Raw genomic sequence first — 18894 nt, 5'->3', positions numbered from 1 at the left:
CAAACTGTGTTTAAAACTTATAATGTGTAAATTCTCCATTTAAACTTTGTTCCAATATATATTGGATTTCTAGGAATTATGAACATTTTGTCCCATGTTTTAGATAAAAGGGAAAGAAATTATTTCTGAGTGCAAGTTTGATGGTGATCGCATGCAAGTGCACAAAGAGAAGTCTTGCATCCAATTTTGGTCAAGGCAGACTACTTCCTGCCTATGCATTTTGTTGTGTATGTCGATCTTCAAGAATAGATGTGAAGCAACAAATTATATGGATACATGCTATGATAGGATTAAGTCTAACAGATTAACATTGTGTCATAACTAAAACTATTCTTGATTGCAGAGGATAGGAAGTGCAAATTTATTTGACAATAGAGGAATGCGATAATATATTTTGAAGGATGTGATTTCAGAAGTCATAATTGACTTTTCTTAAACATCATTATATGATTTTTACAAATTTAGCATGGTGCTGGCATAAAGTTTATACATGCAATATTTTCCTTGATATTTTGAAGTAATTTGTGATATATTGTTTGCAAATAAATTAGCATGTTTTGTTTCAAAGCTAGAATATTAGTTTTAAACAGTCCTCACATTTAGGTGGGACAACTCTTTTATGGAGTTGGGGAGTTGTTAAAAATTTTCATCTTTGCCTTCACTTTTTTTGTTTGTCACAATACAACCTAATGACAGAATATTTGTAAACAAGACTCTTAAGCTATGGAAGCATTGAATTATTTATAAATGGTTCTTCTCAAGAAATATCTTATGAATGGGCCACAATAGAGAGATGTATTCAAAACATGCTACAAATATATGAAATTAGTAGGAAACTTGAAATTTCAAATGAAATTGAGATTGTAATTATATTTTAATAAATCAAGATAGAAAATACATAACTCTTCATGTAATTCTTTAAAGTGTACTAGCTCAATGGAAGAATACCAGCCTTACAAGTAGGAGGTTGGTGGTTCGATTCCACTGTGCGCTAACATGAATTAATCAACAATTTTGTAGTTTATTTTTCATTAAATGTTTTTTATACTGGTTTATTTCAACGGTGAGATTTTTCTCGATTCATTGTGTTATATTGTCTCTAGAGAGACAAAAGTGATATTTAAAAATTTTATTGTCTCTAGCGAGACAATAGGTAGTGTAAAAGACATATTGTCTGTAATCCGAGTGTTGTCTCTAGAGAGACAAAAATGAAATTGTCTCTTAACAGACAATAATGCTTGTGTTATGTATTGGCTTTATAGAGACAATTGTTTGAGACAATAATCTTTAAGAAAATATTTTGAATTCAATAATCCTTAAGTCAATAATTTTTAAGACAATAAACTTTAAGACAATAATTTTTGAGACACCTGCTTAAAGAAAATATTTAAGACAATACACAAGTTTTGTTTTGTCTCAAATTAAGACAATTTACCCAAAAATTGTCTCAAATATTGTCTTAAAACACCCCTTTATGTAGTAGTGACTCTATTCAAAAGATTGGTTGGTAGCCTCATGTATCTCATAACGACAAGACCAGATATCATGCAAGGAGGGAGTGAGTTTGATTTCTAGATTTATGGAGACTCCAAAAGACACACATTGGAGTGCAAGAAAAAAAATTCTGAGATACATTGTAGGAACTAGAGATTGTGGCATAATGTACACAAGCACAAAAAATAAAGATTTGAGTTGATAAACACAGTGATTTTGCAGGTAGTTTGGATGATAGGAAGAGCACTTCTAGTTTTGTGTTCCATCTTGGTTCAGGTGAGATTTCATGGGCATATAAGAAGCAACCCATTGTGACACTTTCGTCAGCGGAAGAAGAATATGTAGCAACAACATCAACAGCATGTCAGGAAGTGTGGTTAAGAAGAGTATTCGATGGACTCAAGCAGAAACAACAAGGGTCAACAACAATATATTGTAACAACATCTCAATGATTGCACTATCCAATAATAGTGTGTTTTATCAGAAGAGCAAGTATATTGATACTAGATATCACATTATTAGAGAACTTGTGAGCAATGGAGAAGTTCACTTGAAGCCTTGTAAATCTAGTGATCAATTGGTTGATATATTTACTAAGTCATTAGCACAAGATGTGTTTGAGTTTCGTAGAAGAAACTTGGGCATTGTAAGCCTAGCTGAGACATAGACTAGGAGGCATGTTTGAGTTGTCATGAGTCAAGTGTTAGTTTAGCAATCATAATTAAGGCGAAGTGTTAAAATAAGATAATTACTCCTGCATGAGGAGCTAGCTAAACATAGAGAGTTAGTTAAATAAGTGATTGAGTGATTGAGTATTTGAGTGTTGAGTTAATTTGGGTTAAGTGATAGATGACTTTGAGTGTGTGGTTGCATGGCAAGGTATTTTAGGCAAGTGGCTAGTTGGAAAAGGATAAGTACCCTTTATCAAGTTCATAGTAAGCATGATGTTTTGTGTGATCAATAGAAGAGCAGTGACTAGTGTTTTATGTGTGAATTGATGTTTTGTCTCCTCCGCCTTTCCAACAATTTGATTTTAGGTTCCCAAGATTTTAATTTGAGTGTTTGATGCAATTTGAAACATAGATTCAAGATTTAATAATTCCTTTGTGTGTTATGTTAACTAAAATTTCTTAACATCATTATGTTATTGAAAGGTAATTTTATGATTAAATTAAATTTTTATGGGTGAACAATTAATTTATTATGAGAACATCATTTTTGAAGTACAAAATTTTAAACATAACATTTGTTTGAAAATAAATATAATGAACCAAAATTAAAAAAATTAAATTATACGCCAACTAAAGAGAAATCCAAATTTCAACCGTGCCACCAACGTATAAAGCAACAACCACACCACCGTAGATGATGGCCAGTGCAAAGAATTGTTGGATAACCCCATCCTGTAGAAAATACTTACACGGTTATCTGTAACCAAGTTAAAGAGAAGGTAACCATAACCATGTTAAAGAGAACGTAACTAGAAACTTTAGTGCATAAAGGGGAATTATAACTATAACGTAGCCCGCTCATGACCTGTGAAGCACTGTGCAGACCGGTGATCAGTTGGGGGAGCAACATAATGGAGGACGAGGACTGCGAGCTGGAGCGAGTTGGTTACCCTAACAAACCTCCAACAATATGTGTCGTCGCATCACGCGGCGGGAAATCCATGGTGGAGAAGCCAACAAATGGTAGCCGATTGAGAGGGCAATTCCTATTTCCAACCTCATAGAAAAGTTATTGCACTTGACATGCGCCCTCGATAGCCCCATATAACACGCCGTTTTTTTCTTCTCTAGTCATCACCGCGCATGTGTTATATGTGGCTATCGAGGGCGCATGTCAGGGCGCAATAAATTTTCTATAGGATTGGAAATAGGAATCGCCAATTAAAAATGACTAAATCTCTAAGAGGGAACATTCGAAATACCTCGAAACTCTATGACCAAACCGTGGTTATACAACCACTGACTATGGTAAACCGAACATACCCGTGGAAACCGTATAGATTAAAAACCTTTGAACGCAAAACTTAACTTCACCACACAATGTCGAAAAATATTCATGTGTGTTTTATAAATATTACGTGTATCTATTAATTAAATTATGTGGACTAGGATGGAAATTATTAATATTATCTAAGGAATCGATTTTACATTATCATAAGATTTGAGGTTAAATATATAATAACAATAAAAACTTAATTATCTCTAGTTTTATTAACATTTTATATATTACAATAAAAAAATCATTAAAATTTCAAAAAACAAATAATACAATATTAGGAATTAATTATTTTATGGTAATGGTTTTAAAAAATATTATAATATTTTATAATTTAATATAACTTAGTCTAAATCCATTTAAGTTTTAGATAAGTTCTGGGCAATTAAATATTTTTAGATGTAAACGTTTTCTCTTATATATATATATATATAAATAGTTAGGTTAAATATGTTTAGTTGATAAATTTATTTTACGTTTGATCATATTTTGGTAACTAATAGTTTTGCGCATGATATACTCTTATAAAGAATTTTATTAAAATAAATTATTTTATTTTAATTTACTTTTCGTTATAATTTTTTTATATATATTTTATATATTATTATATATTTATGAGTCATCTATGGAGGGAGGAATTGTCCTGACAGTCAAAAGTGGCCAGAATTCAGACAAAAATTAAAAAAACACTTGTAAAGGCAGTGTTTGAATTGTATTTTTGATAGTGAAAATGGATTCAACACCATCTAAAACGTCTAGAACACCTAAAATTTTGAAGTTTAACAACTCCACCCAAAAATAATTTTGACCGTCACTACAATAATTCACCTTTTGAGATTTACGTGGTTGTAATTTCAATGACACATCAACATATTAATGGTTGCCTTTAAATCAAGGTATGGTTACAAACTGGAGGTCCACGCGGCACACATTTCTTTACCAGTATTTCATTTACCCTGCTGCCATCACGTGGCATACTATACTTACTGCAACGCCTATTAACTCCTCAGCTCCGTCCTGTACGTGGCTTGAGCAGGGTTGCCCGGTTTGAGCTATCTGTTTGGAAAACCCACCCCAATCGATGGTGCAAGATTTCCCCCACAATCCAATGGTGGTGATCTCCTCAGGGTTTATCTCTTTCTGAGTTTGCTATGAGTGTGACTCCATTTGAGGGAAACTTCTGGCGGAACCTGCTCCGGTTCTGCTCATTCTTCAGCAGCTCTGTTCCGCTGGAGCACAGAACCAGGTCATTACCAGTGTTACCACTTCAGGCTCAGTATTTGATAACCATTATGACCTACAGGTAACTTTGAGCTATGGTCTTATTTTTGCATACCTTCCTTCCTACGATGAAGTTGTTTATTGTAGCTTTAATCATAGTTTTCCTTCTGTGGGTTCATATGTTTCGCAGGATATTGGGCAGCTTGCTCTTGGTTAATTCAGAAGGAGAGGAGCTCTTATGGCATCGGCTTGACACCTTTTCCGGGTAAGATCCACCATGGTTGAAGTGCTCCCTGGTTGGAATTTCAGTCCTGAACAGTATAATGATTTTGGCTCTTGCCGGTTAATACCTTAAGTTATTGTCTAATTTTATATGTAGATCAGCATTCAGGGGTTTAGAGGTGTCCACCCTATCGGCTTGAATTGCCACAGACTACTCTTAATGTCCTCTCTGTATGCCCAGGATCTCAGGGCTTCTCACCCATGATGGTGCTACCATCCCTGGTCTGGACAGTTCTTTTACTAAGTTCAATATGTATGTAAGGATGTATCGGCTATAAGCCTATTTGGATATTTTCTGGTTATAATTCAACTGTCTGGTGCGACTGTACCAGTGCGTGTTTGGCTAATTCCTCTATGCATTGAACGTTTATGAATTTACATATATGGGTTTTTTCAAATTTAACTCTCTTATAATTATTGCTCCTATGTTCATTTTATGGTTATGATATGTGTGTGCAAAAGGTTATTGTTATTTCTGAAAATGTGGCCTTGAGCCCCTGTTATCGGGTCATTGTTGGGTATTCTTGCTCATCCTGTAATATCATATTAAGAATTTCTCATTAAACCCTCGCTCAGAGCTTTTCCCTTGCCGCGTCATTCTACATAATTCATCATTGTACCTAATGGTCTGAAACTTTACCAATAGGGTTGGGGTTTATTCTGATTTTTCCTCCATCCGCTAGTCTCACTGTGAAATTATTCACGCTGTCAAGTTTTTTGGAACTTACGTAGAGGGTTTCACTCCTGGAGGTTCTAGATTGGCAAGAGAGGGTTTATTTTAAGTATTTGGCCTCGGAAATTCCATTAGGTCGCCTCAGGGTTCAAGTTCCGGATAACCTCGACGAGGCCAGTTTTTTTTGTCTTTTTTTTTTTTTTTTTTGGTAATTGTGACCCTATACACGCGCACAATTATTATTTCTCAGTATTAGCAGTTCTGGTATGAGGTTCTCAGTGCTTGTGTATCATTTTCATTTGCCTGTGCCCAAGAAAGAATTGTATAGCTTGGCCCTCGAGGCCTACTATTTGTTCACCAATACGATTTTGTTGGCTTCTGTGTATTTCGTTTATTTACAAGAATGGTGCAATATAATATATTCCTGTTATTTCCTGCATATATACTAGAACTATGGCATTAACTCTCCTTACAACCCTCCAGCGTTTTCAGATGGTCTTCTCTTTCTTTCTTTTTTTTCCTCGAAAGGAATGGTACAGCCATATATACATATATATTGTTTCCTGTAGTTAATGGCACTATACATTAACTTTCCCATTCTTTCAGGATTCCCAATTAATCTATTTAAAAAGGAATGAACCAGATCTATACGTCTTTCCATTATTTCCTGTATATGGTAATAGTTAACTCTTTTCAACTTTTGTCAGAAATTCAAAGGTCAATACCTAGTTTTTTTTTTTACCACCTCTAGTAAGTATTATATTCATAGTAAGAGGTATTGAGGAACAAAAAACAATTAAACTAGCCAAATATGCCATAATCCGACCCACAATAAGATAATTCATCTAGAGGCAGATTTAGTTTCAAGAGTCAATATTTATCTACGGGGTCAATATTTATCTCCGCTTAAAAAAAAAATATCGATTTCTAAACAAGTATGCATTTGGGTTTTCTTCAAAGCATAATAACTGTAGATTCCTACCAATAGAACCTACTATATGCACCATCACTTCTACACAGTCAACATATCAACAATTCAACAGAGAGTATTTCAAACCTAGGTACTTTTAATTAAGTATCTTCACAAAAAGAGATCACCTCAGTATCTTCACAAAAAGAGATCACCTCTGGATGTAGGTAGTCACACCACCCGACCATGACTCGAGACCAAATCTTCCCCCTAGCTCTCTTGTAGGACCACCATTCTCAACAAGAACCATTCTCAACAAGAGCAATTTCAATTTCACTTTATGCTTGGCTATCTGGTCATCACCAAACTTAGCCTTTCTTTCTCTATGCCTTCTGTTTTTTTTTTCTTTCTCTGCTTGTCGCTACAAGGCAGTTTTTCGCCTCCTTCCCCCTTTTTCCTGGAATCTTTTCCAGTTGGGGAAGGTGGTTAGGATTGTAGGTACACCAACCATTTTTCCCAACTTCCTTCTCCAGAAGTTGCCCACATTTCAGAGAAAACATTTCTTATTATATATTATTATTTCTAATAAGAAATAATAAAAAAAGTTATTAAATTCCAACAACTAAAAATGTTATACTCAGTTTTTGTCTTTTACCAAAGTAAAACTATTTACATTTTCCGAGGGCATCACATATAACTTGGACTTACAAAAATCATTCCTCCAGACTACTGTAATTTATTTTATTTTAATTTACCTTTCATTCTAATTATATATATAATTATATTTTATTTTAATTTACCTTTCATTCTAATTATATATATAATTATATATGTATATATATATATATATATTATTATTATTATTATTATTATTATATATCTATCTCTTTTTATAACGATTAATATCACGATGAAAAAATCTTGATGAGAAGAGAGAATGAGAAGTGGCTGCAACTACCCCAAATTATAAGAGGTTGAATTCTGTGAAGAAGTTTCATTAAAATATAATAAACCATTTTTATATTCTATATCTTATTGTTATTATATATCTATCTCTTTTTATAACAATTGATATGACGATTAAAAGATCTTATTGTGAAAAGAGAAGAGGTAGCTGCAAATACTTTCAAATTATAAGAGGTGGAAGCCTATAAAAAAGTTTCATTAAAATATGATAAAACAGCCTAAACTACGTGTGAGAGCTATGAAGTGAACCTCTATTATAGAGAAACACATAGCATAATTAGCTATAAAAACAAAGTAGAGAGTTAAGTTTTGATGAGAAAAATATCATAGAGGAAGATTAAATAAATTCTCAAAAATCAGAGTGGTCGGCAGGTCACTAACTACATGGAGGAGAAAACATAGACAATATTAACAGTACTGAGATATCTTGAAGAAGACAACCTGTGATGGTGAAAATTTGATTTCTAAAACCATTACCAAAAAGGAAGTAGTTAAAAAGAACATATTGTAAAATATGATAAAAGAAATTTTAAAGAGCGAGCAGTGTTCAACCATATTCACACTTGAACTTCTAGGATATGTTAATTTTTCTTTTTCCTAATTTATCTAAGTTCAAATGTTATAATAATGTCATGACTGTCAATAAATAATTTTATACAAATTGGTGAATAAACAACTCTGGTAAAATCCAGCCATACCTTAAACTAATTCAGTAGTGCAATTATTTTAATAATTATATTCCTAATTACATATATTAGGTTTTTCATATCAGCAAAGCAATAAGAAATGTTAAAGTCGTTAAAATTAAAAACATACCAGATTCAAGAACTATCTAATGGTAAAATTTTATAAGAGAAAAGATCAACGAGAGGCGTGATATGTCTGCTCTATTGACCAGAGCAACGGTTGAAATATGATCAAAGCCAGTTATACTGTCTGGGGCGCTTATGAAGAGCAGCTCGGTCAGCGATTGACAGGTGAGGAAGTACTAAGGTAGCAGGCGAAGCACTGGTGGTCGTGACCATCGTCGTAGTAGATTAATTTGAAGGGGTGGAGTATGAATTTTTGCAGATAAGAACCGAGAGAGTTAAATATACTTTTGACTTATGGTATCGCCATCTAAACCAGCGAGACAATCTAGTGAAATCCTTGCATGTGTCCACCAAGTTAGCTGGCCGGAAAGTAGTTTAGATATCACATTCTTCTCTGGTCGAAAATGCATAGGTAATCTGGTGGACATCTGTTTCAAATATCACATTCTTCACTAATTGAAAACGAGACCACGGCATCGAAAACCCTAGTAGGTGATATCCGCACCCGAAGTGTCTGCAGAAATGATGACATACCATTAATAAAAAGTGTTATTCCATTATAACCTAAAGACAGAGAATCTTTGAGGGGAACGCATCGACGAGCGTAGTAACAGTTCAATATGATCAGCTAATATAAATTTTGATTAACGAAAACGCTATCGAATCTTTCCGCTATGCGCCAAAGACAAACGAATGTCCGGCTCTCACTCCCATCACCCAGTGGGACAATTCATTATCGCAGGCTAGGATTTATGTGGCAGGGAATGACTCATTTATGATCTGATAGTACATATTTCAACAAACGGGATATGTCGTATTGTAAATATCCATTTTCTGGTGTAAATATTTCAACCTACGTAATGTCGTATTGTAAATATACATTTCTGGATGTAAATAGGAATTTGTTAGAATTATAAATGTAAGTGGTGCTATTTTTATGGCTCAAAAGAATTTTAAAGATTTAATTAGAAGTATTTTTGAGATATAATTACAAATATATTGGATATAATGAAAAAATCATGTGATCTGTTTTTTAATAAGTTTTGAAGATTTTTACTTGTTTTCAAATAAAAATATATTCAGGATTTAAAATATTTTTCTGTACTTTACCCAATCTAATATATAAAATAAAATGTTTTTAAATAAATTTTCCATTTGAAATCTTACATTTTTTTTCATTTTCTACTTTAATATTATATTATAAATTTTCATTATTATATAAATTAATTGCTTAATAAATTAAATGATACATAAATACTCTAATTTTATGAGTTATCTAATTTATATATCAATATTACTAAACTTTAATTGAAAATAAATAAATAAATTTAACTATTGAATAATATCATTTTTATAATGACAATTGAAGCTGACCGACAAAAATGCCATGTTTCATGTATATTATTATCTTCATGAAATGATGGTACCATAACTCTCTTAAGGAACATAATTGCGTAATTAGCGCATTTGACATTGAGCAATCGAAATTATACCTTCGACTTTGATATTTTTAAATTCAGTTTTACTCGAGGAAGGAGTTGAGTTATGAATTTGCATCGATAAAAAAGAAAGGTTTACAAAAAAAATGCTGAGGTGTAAAGTATAAATCCATGAACGGTAACTTGTTTTTAAGGATTTATTTGTTCGTCATCTAATTAAATTTATGGTGAGGGATTGAGGGTTGAATTATATGGTGAGGGATTGAGGGTTGAATTATATGGGGAGGATACAAATTGTTTCGACCTGCATCTCAATGGAGTCAATTTCACACAAGTTTAGGTTCTCACTCAAAATGTTAAATGGACCCTTTCATTCCAGGGTTGAACACATTATAAATCTAGTATAGTAATAACATATGAAAAATACAAAATCAAATGGTACTATTTTTGTAATATCGAGATTTATGAATATATAAAATAGAAACAAAGAATAATGGCATTAAAGTAAAAGATAATTGATATTATAGTTAGATTGAGAAAATTAGTTGTTAAAGGATAGAAAATGACACCAATTAAAGCACATTAATTATGCTTATTGTAGCGTCATGATTAGTAAATGACATTTTATGTGTATGTGAATGAATAGTATTATCGATTAAAGTTGGCTATGGCTCATTATGGGTGATCATGTTTGAATATGGGCAACAAAAATTGTCCACATTTAATTGTGGTTGTGCATTGTTGACCATGTTCACTTTAGTTGTCCATGATTGAGTATAGGTAACTATGAGAGAGTATAGATTACTTTTGTTTGACTATAGTTTCACGTGTTGACCATATTACAGATGGCTCACCGTGGTTGATACAAATTGACTATTCTGATGCTTTTGACCATTCAGAGAATGGGTAACAATGGTTGTCTGTTGTTGACCATCGTTGAATTTGGTTTCCCATAAGTGATTATGGGGAATTCTTTTTAACTATTGTTGAAGAAGGTCAAAGTATTATCATCATGGGTTTCTTATGGGGGATAAAAGAATAAATATCAGTTAATATGATTGACAATGCTTAACATGGTGGGTATGGTTTACCACGTTTATCATGTTTGACCATGCAAACTATGATAGTGTTTCACCATGCTTGACTATGGTTGACAATGGTCCCCTATCATTCCCCATGAAAGACTAGAAAAGACTATGGTTAACCATGGTTGATAGTAGGGGTGATTTTAGGGGCGAATGTCCCCCCTTTGGGGGAATTAAGGGGTTTTAAATTTTTAGTGGGCGAATATTTTGTATCATAGTACATTTTTACAAATCACCTCAAATAGCCCACCTTATTTTAAGGGAGAGGGTAAAAAAGGTAAACTTAGCCCTTGAAATTAGGAGTTACAACCTTCCATTCGCCCATTTTCAAGAATAAGTTTTATTTAAGTGAATCCATTCGCCCGTTTTCAAGAATAGGTTTTATTTAAGTGAATCCTATGAGCCAAAGGCCCAAATACAGGTACGGTAAATTAATAAAAATATAAATAAAGCATTTTTTATATTTACTCCATAAGTCACCTTATATACATGCAAGGGTGTAAACAAATAAAAATATAAGTAAAGTGGAGGTATGGTAAATAAATAAAACATCTTTTTATACTTACTCAAAAGGTATGGTAAATAAATAAAAATATAAATAAACTAGATGCATGGTAAATAAATAAAACCTCTTTTTATATTTAGTCCATAACCCTCGTTTTATTTATGAAGGCTCAAGAAAGAGGTTTTATTTAAGTGAATCCTATGGGCCAAAGGTAAATTAATAAAATTATAAATAAGCGAGAGGTATGGTAAACAAATAAAACATTTTTTTATATTTACTCCATAAATCACCTTGTATTTATGAATGGTATGGTAAATTAATAAAAATATAAATAAACAAGAGGTATGGTAAACAAATAAAACATTTTTTATATTTACTCCATAAGTCACCTTATATTTATACTATGGGACAATTACCATGGACTAGATTGTTATTAATACCATGCAAAAAAACATTATTAACCCTAATATTAGTATTAACAAAAATAAAAATGGCACATGGTATTGACCCATGGTTTCACCAAAATGGCACATGGTATTGACCCATGGTATTCACTTGGAATGTAGCCTATTTAAATGGGGGAATTAAACCAGCATAGATCCATCTTTACTCTGGATCTACTAACCCCGAGAGGTATCAAATATCGCGATATGAAAACTAGCATAGAGTGAAAAAATATTTGATCCAATCAAGAGTAAAAATGGATGTTGTAATTTAATGTATGTTAAACATTTTAGCTTGGTTAAAATAAAAATAAAATAAAAGTCAACTATTAATTTTATTAATTTTTATAAATTACTAATAGTAATTTTTAAGCTCCAGGTTTATGATAACCCATGGTATTTACCCATGGTATTCATGTGAGCATAGACTATTTAAAGGGGAAATTCCATCTTAGATCCATCTTAATTCTAGGTCTACCAAGTGCTCAGATGGATAAATAGATTTCATCCCCCTAAGAGTGGTAGATGTGGAGTTAAGATGGATATAGGTTGGTTTTTATGATAATGAAGATATTAAATAGACTTAGGAAATTATATTGTAAAAACATCTTAAGGTGAATGGTTAAAGCATAGACATTGGACAAGTATATTTGTATACTTCTGTTTTAAACTGAAACAAATCCAGGGCTAAAGGGAATGGATTGATTGCACTAGTCATCCTTCTATAACTTTCCAACATATGCTGGAGTAAACAGATTGTAATTTGGGTATTTTTTCTAATTGCAAATGGCAACATACTTGCGTATTGGCAGGGTGGTTACAAGGTCCGTAGAAGTGGAGTAAAAAGATTGTAATTTGGGTAGTTTTTCTAATTGCAAATAGGAACATACTTGTGTATTGGCAGGGTGGTTACGAGGTCCCTAGAAGTGATGAATTTGAATTTTGCTTGGTTTTATATATAGTATTAGGTTTTTTCTCATGCTTTCTGTGAATGACACGGGTGAATTTTATCCTACACCCACTAGGTTATCGATATGTAATTTCGGTAATTTTGATTTCAAAAGATATTTTAAAGAAATGCAATGATTTCATTTGTGTATTCAATAAACACAAGATTTTATAATTGAGTAAAATATTCGCCTTGCCTAGTGAGAGATTCGCCAAAAAATTATATATACATGTCATATTATTGATAAAATCGTCTTCCATTTTTCCTATATACCATGGAGATTCGCCCATTTATTATACATGTAAATTTGGGGGGGTTCTTAAAATTTTCCCTGGTTGATAGCATTTGACAATGGTGACCATCTTCCCAATGTTGACCATGATTGACCATCATTTACAATGGCTCAATATGCTTTTTCGAATTTGCCTATGTTTGACCAATATTGACTATGCTTGTGTTTAGGGTACATAAGATATGGAAGACTATATTAACTATGTGTGGCCATGGTTGGTTATTATTTACCAAGGATGACCATGCTTGACTATAGTTGATGAAATTTGACCCTGTTTCATATGGTCAAACATTTTTAATCATATAGAGTATGTATAAAAAAATTTTACAATGTTTGAACTTGGTTTGCTATGGTTAACCATGCTTGTCCCTTAACGGCCATAGTTCACCATAGTTTGTAGTGGTTGACAAATTTTGACAAAATACACCATCTTATACTTATTGACCATGGTTAACTATGGATGCCTAGGGTTTCCAATCGAAGACCATACCTCACTATGTTTCATCATGATTGGTTATACTTGACCAAGTGTGATGATGTTTGATAATGATTAACCATGTTTAACCATGTCCATCCATGTAGGTAATGTATGACCATGTTTTACCATTGTTAACTACAATTGCTTATGGTTACTCAAGGAAGACTATAACTAATAATTCATGCATATGACTACCCATTGTTATTCATAGTTAGTTATGGTTCACCGTGGTTTATTGGGGTAGACCATGGTAGGCTATGAAAGATCATCTTTACTGTAGGTGACCTTGGTTGACCATAATTAGCTATATATGACCATGTTGAGTATGCTTGACCAAGGGTAAGCAATTTTTACTATGTTTGACCACAATTAACCATGTTGATTATGAATAACCATGTGTACTATGTAGGACAATGTCTCACACATTTGACCATGGTTAACTATGGTTGACCACATTCTCCTTTGGTTGACCATGTTGAGTCTTGTTCCTTATGGTTGACCATGGTTGGTGAGCATTGAACATGGTTTATAATGGTCCACTATAGGTGACCATGATTGAATACGATTGTCCACATTTAAATATAGTTAAATATGATAGAATATGCTTGACCATCTTGCTCATCTTAACCGTGATGAACCATGGATGACAACTGGTGAATATGACTACCTAAGGTTGCATATAGTTGAGGATAATTGATTATGGTTGACGAACATTGACCATGTATTTATATGGTTGACTGCATTTGATGATGTTGACTAAGGTTAATATTTTTTTAGGATGATTGATCATGTAGACGACATTTAATCATGGTTGACTATGGTTAACTTTAAGAGATTATAGTTGACTGTGGTTGACTAAGGTTGGAAATATTTTTTTATCGTTATAATGTCCCCTATGTATTCCATGGTTGATAATTAATTCTCATGATTTTCTATGGTTAACCACACTTAGTATGGTAAGCGTTTGTAGACCATGGTGTACAATGGAAGACCATGTTGACCATGGGTAATTATGATTGACCTGGGTTGATAGTGCATGACCATGGTTGACCATCTGTGATTGTGATTGATTATGGTTGACCTTGGATGACCATGGTTAACTATGGAATTGTTGATTATCATTTACCATGTTTTACAATGGTCACCAAAAATTTAGCATGGTTGCGTCATAATGTGATTTTGATGAAGGGTTATGTTCAATTGTAAGCTATAGTTATTTTTTTTCACATTTAAACATTTTGTTATATTCTACATATTGTGATGTTGGATTTTGCTTGACAGATTGTGGGATAAAATTATGTTTTTCCCATTGCAATGTTAAGCTATGGTCATTGCATGGTGACAACATATTTTGTTTATCATAGTACAATATTGGGTTATAATTGTCAAATTATGATATTGTAGATTTTTACTAGTACATTCAACAACTTATGTGATATGCTACAACACAAGACAAGAAGATATTCTACTCATCAAAGGAAAGGAAGAATTTCAATAGCACAACATAATATTTCTCTTGTGAAACAAATTGTTAAAAACCTTGACTATATATATTGCATTAAGCAGAATATCTAAGAAGAAAATACAGTGCTTGTTAACCTGAACAATTCCTACACTAGTACAATCTATCTCTCTACCTCACAAGCCAGGTCAAGCCAACACTTAGCCAATTCTACTACATTCCAAGCCCTTACTTCCTTGTGCAATTCCTGAGAGAATTAGCCTGTATTTAATTGGGAAATCCACTTTCCATAACTATGCAGTCTATTCATAGGCCCTCAACTGATTGCATGCACCATCTATACATTGTCCCCTATAGGAAAATTATATGATTGATAGTACATTGTCCCTCAACACTAATCTCAACTAGGCCTTCCTCTGAACTGGCATGCATGAGCTATTTATGAGTGAATCTTTAGTTAACTAGTGTGGTACTCAAAATGAACTAGTGTCTATCCCCACTACTAGACCTCCTATTAGTTCCTCCAACAGTTAGGACTAGTTTAATTGACTATAACTCACTTAGACTGAGTTATCTAATTACAACTCAAAATAACTCAACATGGGCACCTAAAATTTGTATCCTCCACATATAATTCAACCCTCCTAAGTTAGTTAAGTAAATTTAATTTAAGTAACTATTGGAAATTGCTATGATAATATAATTTTGATTAATTCACAATTAAATTCAAGGACAAATTAAATTGGAATTTCTTGTTGCTATTTATAACACTCCCTCTAAACAAGAAAGGGATATCTACTACCCTGATCCTACCTTTGTGAAACTTGAATTTTCATCTGGCATTGCCTTTGTCAAAATATCTGCGTCCTTCTCCTCTATGGGAATGTACTCCAACAATATAATTCTCCTTTGCACATAATCTCGAAGATGATGACACCAAATATCAATATTCTCTGACCAATCATGAAAAACTAGATTCTCAGAGAGTTTCATATAACTCTAATTGTCACAGTAAATCATAGTTGGATCCATCTGCTGACCAAAAAAAACAACAAGAATCTTCCTCATGTAGATAGCCTCACAAGCTGCTTGACTAGCAACCATGTACTCTGCTTTTGATGAACTCAGTGCAACTGATCTATGTTTCTTGTTGTACCAAGAAACAATTTTTGACCTAATAATGAAGATCCCACCTAATGTGCTATTCCTATTGAATGGAATCCCTACCCAATATCCATATTTGAAGCCTTGAAGCTTCACTCCCTATATCGATTTGCACCATAAACCATACTGAGTAGTTCCTCTGAGGTATCTCAACACATGTTTGGCTTCCTTACAATACATCTTGGTCATCTTCACCATCCCTTGACTAAGATGGTTAACTACATAACACATGCTCGGTCGTGTGTTCACCAAATACAGGAGTGAACCCACAAGTTGCTTGTAAATAGTAGTCTCCACTACTTCACGGAAGTAACATCCTCCTTCCTCTACTTACCTACTAGAGGAGTCTCCATAGGTTTATTGCTCTCCATGTGGAATATTTAGAGTCTCGTTGGCATACTTTCCCTGAGAGACAAAAAGTTACTCATCACCTTGCCATACCTACATGCCCAGAAAGTAGTGCATGAGACTCAAGTCCTTCATTTCACACTCTCTTGCCAGATCCTCTTTGAAAGGCTTGATCAACTTATCATCACCTATCAGAATAAAATCATCGACATATAAAACAATAATTAACATTTTATCTTCAACCACAATATGGTAAAGGTTCTCATTTGCTTCACTTTTGGGGAATCCCAACTTAGTGAACTAGTTATCGATATTGATGTACCAAGCACAGGGTGCTTGTTTCATCCCATACAATGCTCGCTTGAGTCAACACACATGCGAATCTCTGTTGAATGTCTCAAATCCTTTAGGTTGTTCAATATACACCTCTTCCTCAATCGTGTCATTGAGAATTTTGTTGTTACATCCATCTAATATATCTTCCACCCCATCTGCACTAACAGTTCTAGAATGAATCTAATTAATGAGTACCTTAAAACAGGAGCAAAAGTCTTGTCGTAATCAATCCCCTCCACTTGAGAAAAACATCTGGCCACAAACCTGCCCTTGTGTTTCTCCACACTACCATATGTTACATGCTTTACCTTGTAAATACATCTAGAACTCACCATTAACTTGTCTGTCAATTTTGGGACCACATCCCAAACATTGTCCCTAACAATGGAGTCATACTCCTCAACCATGGCATCAACCCAAAGTGGTCGTTGCACTGATTCCTCAAAAGAGGATGGCACAGTCTCTACACATCCTCTCATTAGAGCCATGTATCCAATGTATCTTTTCCGTGACCTCCTTTGCCTGCATTGTGATGTGGGTGCTCCAACATTCTCTCTAGCATCATGCAATAACCTTTTGTCCTCTTTGGTGCACTTTCTCCCATGTCTGGAAGACTCTGCACGAGTGGGTGTCCCCACTAGCTTGTACTCTACACATGGCTTCTCCACATCATCCTGAGGTTCCTCCTTTGGAGCTAGAAGCTCCTCAACCACATGTAGCTAAAGCTCCCTCTCAAGGGAACATCTCATGGATTCTCTTCATCAAATTTTACATCTTTGCGAACCACTATCATCTAGTTGGTGGACAAGTACACTTGATAATTGTGAGGTGTATCACTGTACCCTACAAATATCCTCAACTCTACTATTGGCTCAATCTTCTTCCATGAATATTTAGTTACATGTAGTAGACTGATCAACCAAAAATATGTGTCGTCGGATCAAGCAGTGGGAAATCCCTGGCGGAGAAACCAACATATGTTAATTAGGTGAGAGTCACTACATCTCTAAGAGGGAACATTTTAAATGGCTCAAAACTATGACCAAACTGTAGTTAAACAACAATTGACTATAGTAAACCAAACATACCCGTGGAAACCATATAGATTAAAACCTTTGAATGCAAATCTTAACTTCACCATACAATGTCGAAGAATATTCATGTGTGTTGTTTTAAAACTATTAAGTGTATTTATTAATTATGTAATGTGGACTAGGATGCAAATTATTAATATTAAATAAGGAATCGAAAGTTAAAAAAAAGATAAATATTAAGACAGTAAATTAAATATTTTTTTAACGTAAGTGTTACAAGAAATTTGTTCTAAAATATTATTTTACATTATTATAAGGTTTGAGAATATAATAACTATAATAACTTAAATAGTTTTATTAACATTTTATTTATTATAATTAGGAAAAAATCACTAAAACTAAAAAATAAAATAATACACTATTATAAATTATTTATTCTATATTAATGGTTTAACATTGAAAAGTATTAGAATATCTTCTATTTAATATAAATTAGTCTAAATCCATTTCAGTTTTAGATAAATTTTGAGCGATTTCAAAAAAATAAAATAATACAATATTATGAATTGTTTATTTTATATTAATGATTTAACATTGAAAAGTCTTAGAATATCTTATATTTTAATATAAATTATTCTAAATCCAATTAAGTTTTAGATAAATTCTGAGCGATTAAATATTTTTAGACGGACACGTTTTCTTGTTTTTAATATTTAATTTTTTTATAAAAATGATTAAGTTAAATATAATTGATTCATAAAATTATTTTACATTTCTTCAGCTTTTTGTAACTAATAGTTTTATTTATAATACATTCATATAAAATAATCTATTAAAAAAGTTATTTTATCTTAATTTACTTTTCCCTATAGCTTTTTTTTTTACATTCTACATATTAATGTTATTATATATCTATCTCTTTTGATAACAATTGATATCACGATTAAAAGATCTTATTGTGAAGAGAGAAGGGATGGCTGCAAATAGCTCCAA

At 32.9% G+C, this 18894-nt stretch overlaps 1 protein-coding gene across 2 annotated transcripts; it reads left to right on the top strand.

Annotated features, from left to right (window-relative positions):
• Positions 1-4515: 4515 nt before the first annotated feature.
• Positions 4516-5362, top strand: LOC149236808 (uncharacterized). 2 transcript variants are annotated; one of them, XM_089461624.1, is made up of 3 exons: positions 4516-4805; positions 4914-4988; positions 5108-5362. In XM_089461624.1, exons 1-3 carry the CDS (start codon positions 4654-4656, stop codon positions 5208-5210), a joined length of 330 nt encoding a protein of 109 aa, XP_089317750.1. In that variant the 5' UTR covers positions 4516-4653; the 3' UTR covers positions 5211-5362. The 2 variants fall into 2 exon arrangements, with proteins under 2 accessions (XP_089317750.1, XP_089317751.1); XM_089461625.1 differs by having other exon boundaries at positions 4517-4805; positions 5103-5362.
• The last annotated feature ends 13532 nt before the right edge of the window (positions 5363-18894 follow it).

This window comes from Pinus tabuliformis, chromosome 8 (genome assembly GCF_031772625.1).
Source record: "Pinus tabuliformis cultivar Carrire ecotype Pingquan chromosome 8, CPIR1, whole genome shotgun sequence".
In the NCBI taxonomy this organism is placed as follows: domain Eukaryota; kingdom Viridiplantae; phylum Streptophyta; class Pinopsida; order Pinales; family Pinaceae; genus Pinus; species Pinus tabuliformis.
Note: the sequence above shows the minus strand (reverse complement) of the source record. Positions and strands in the feature narration are given on the sequence as shown.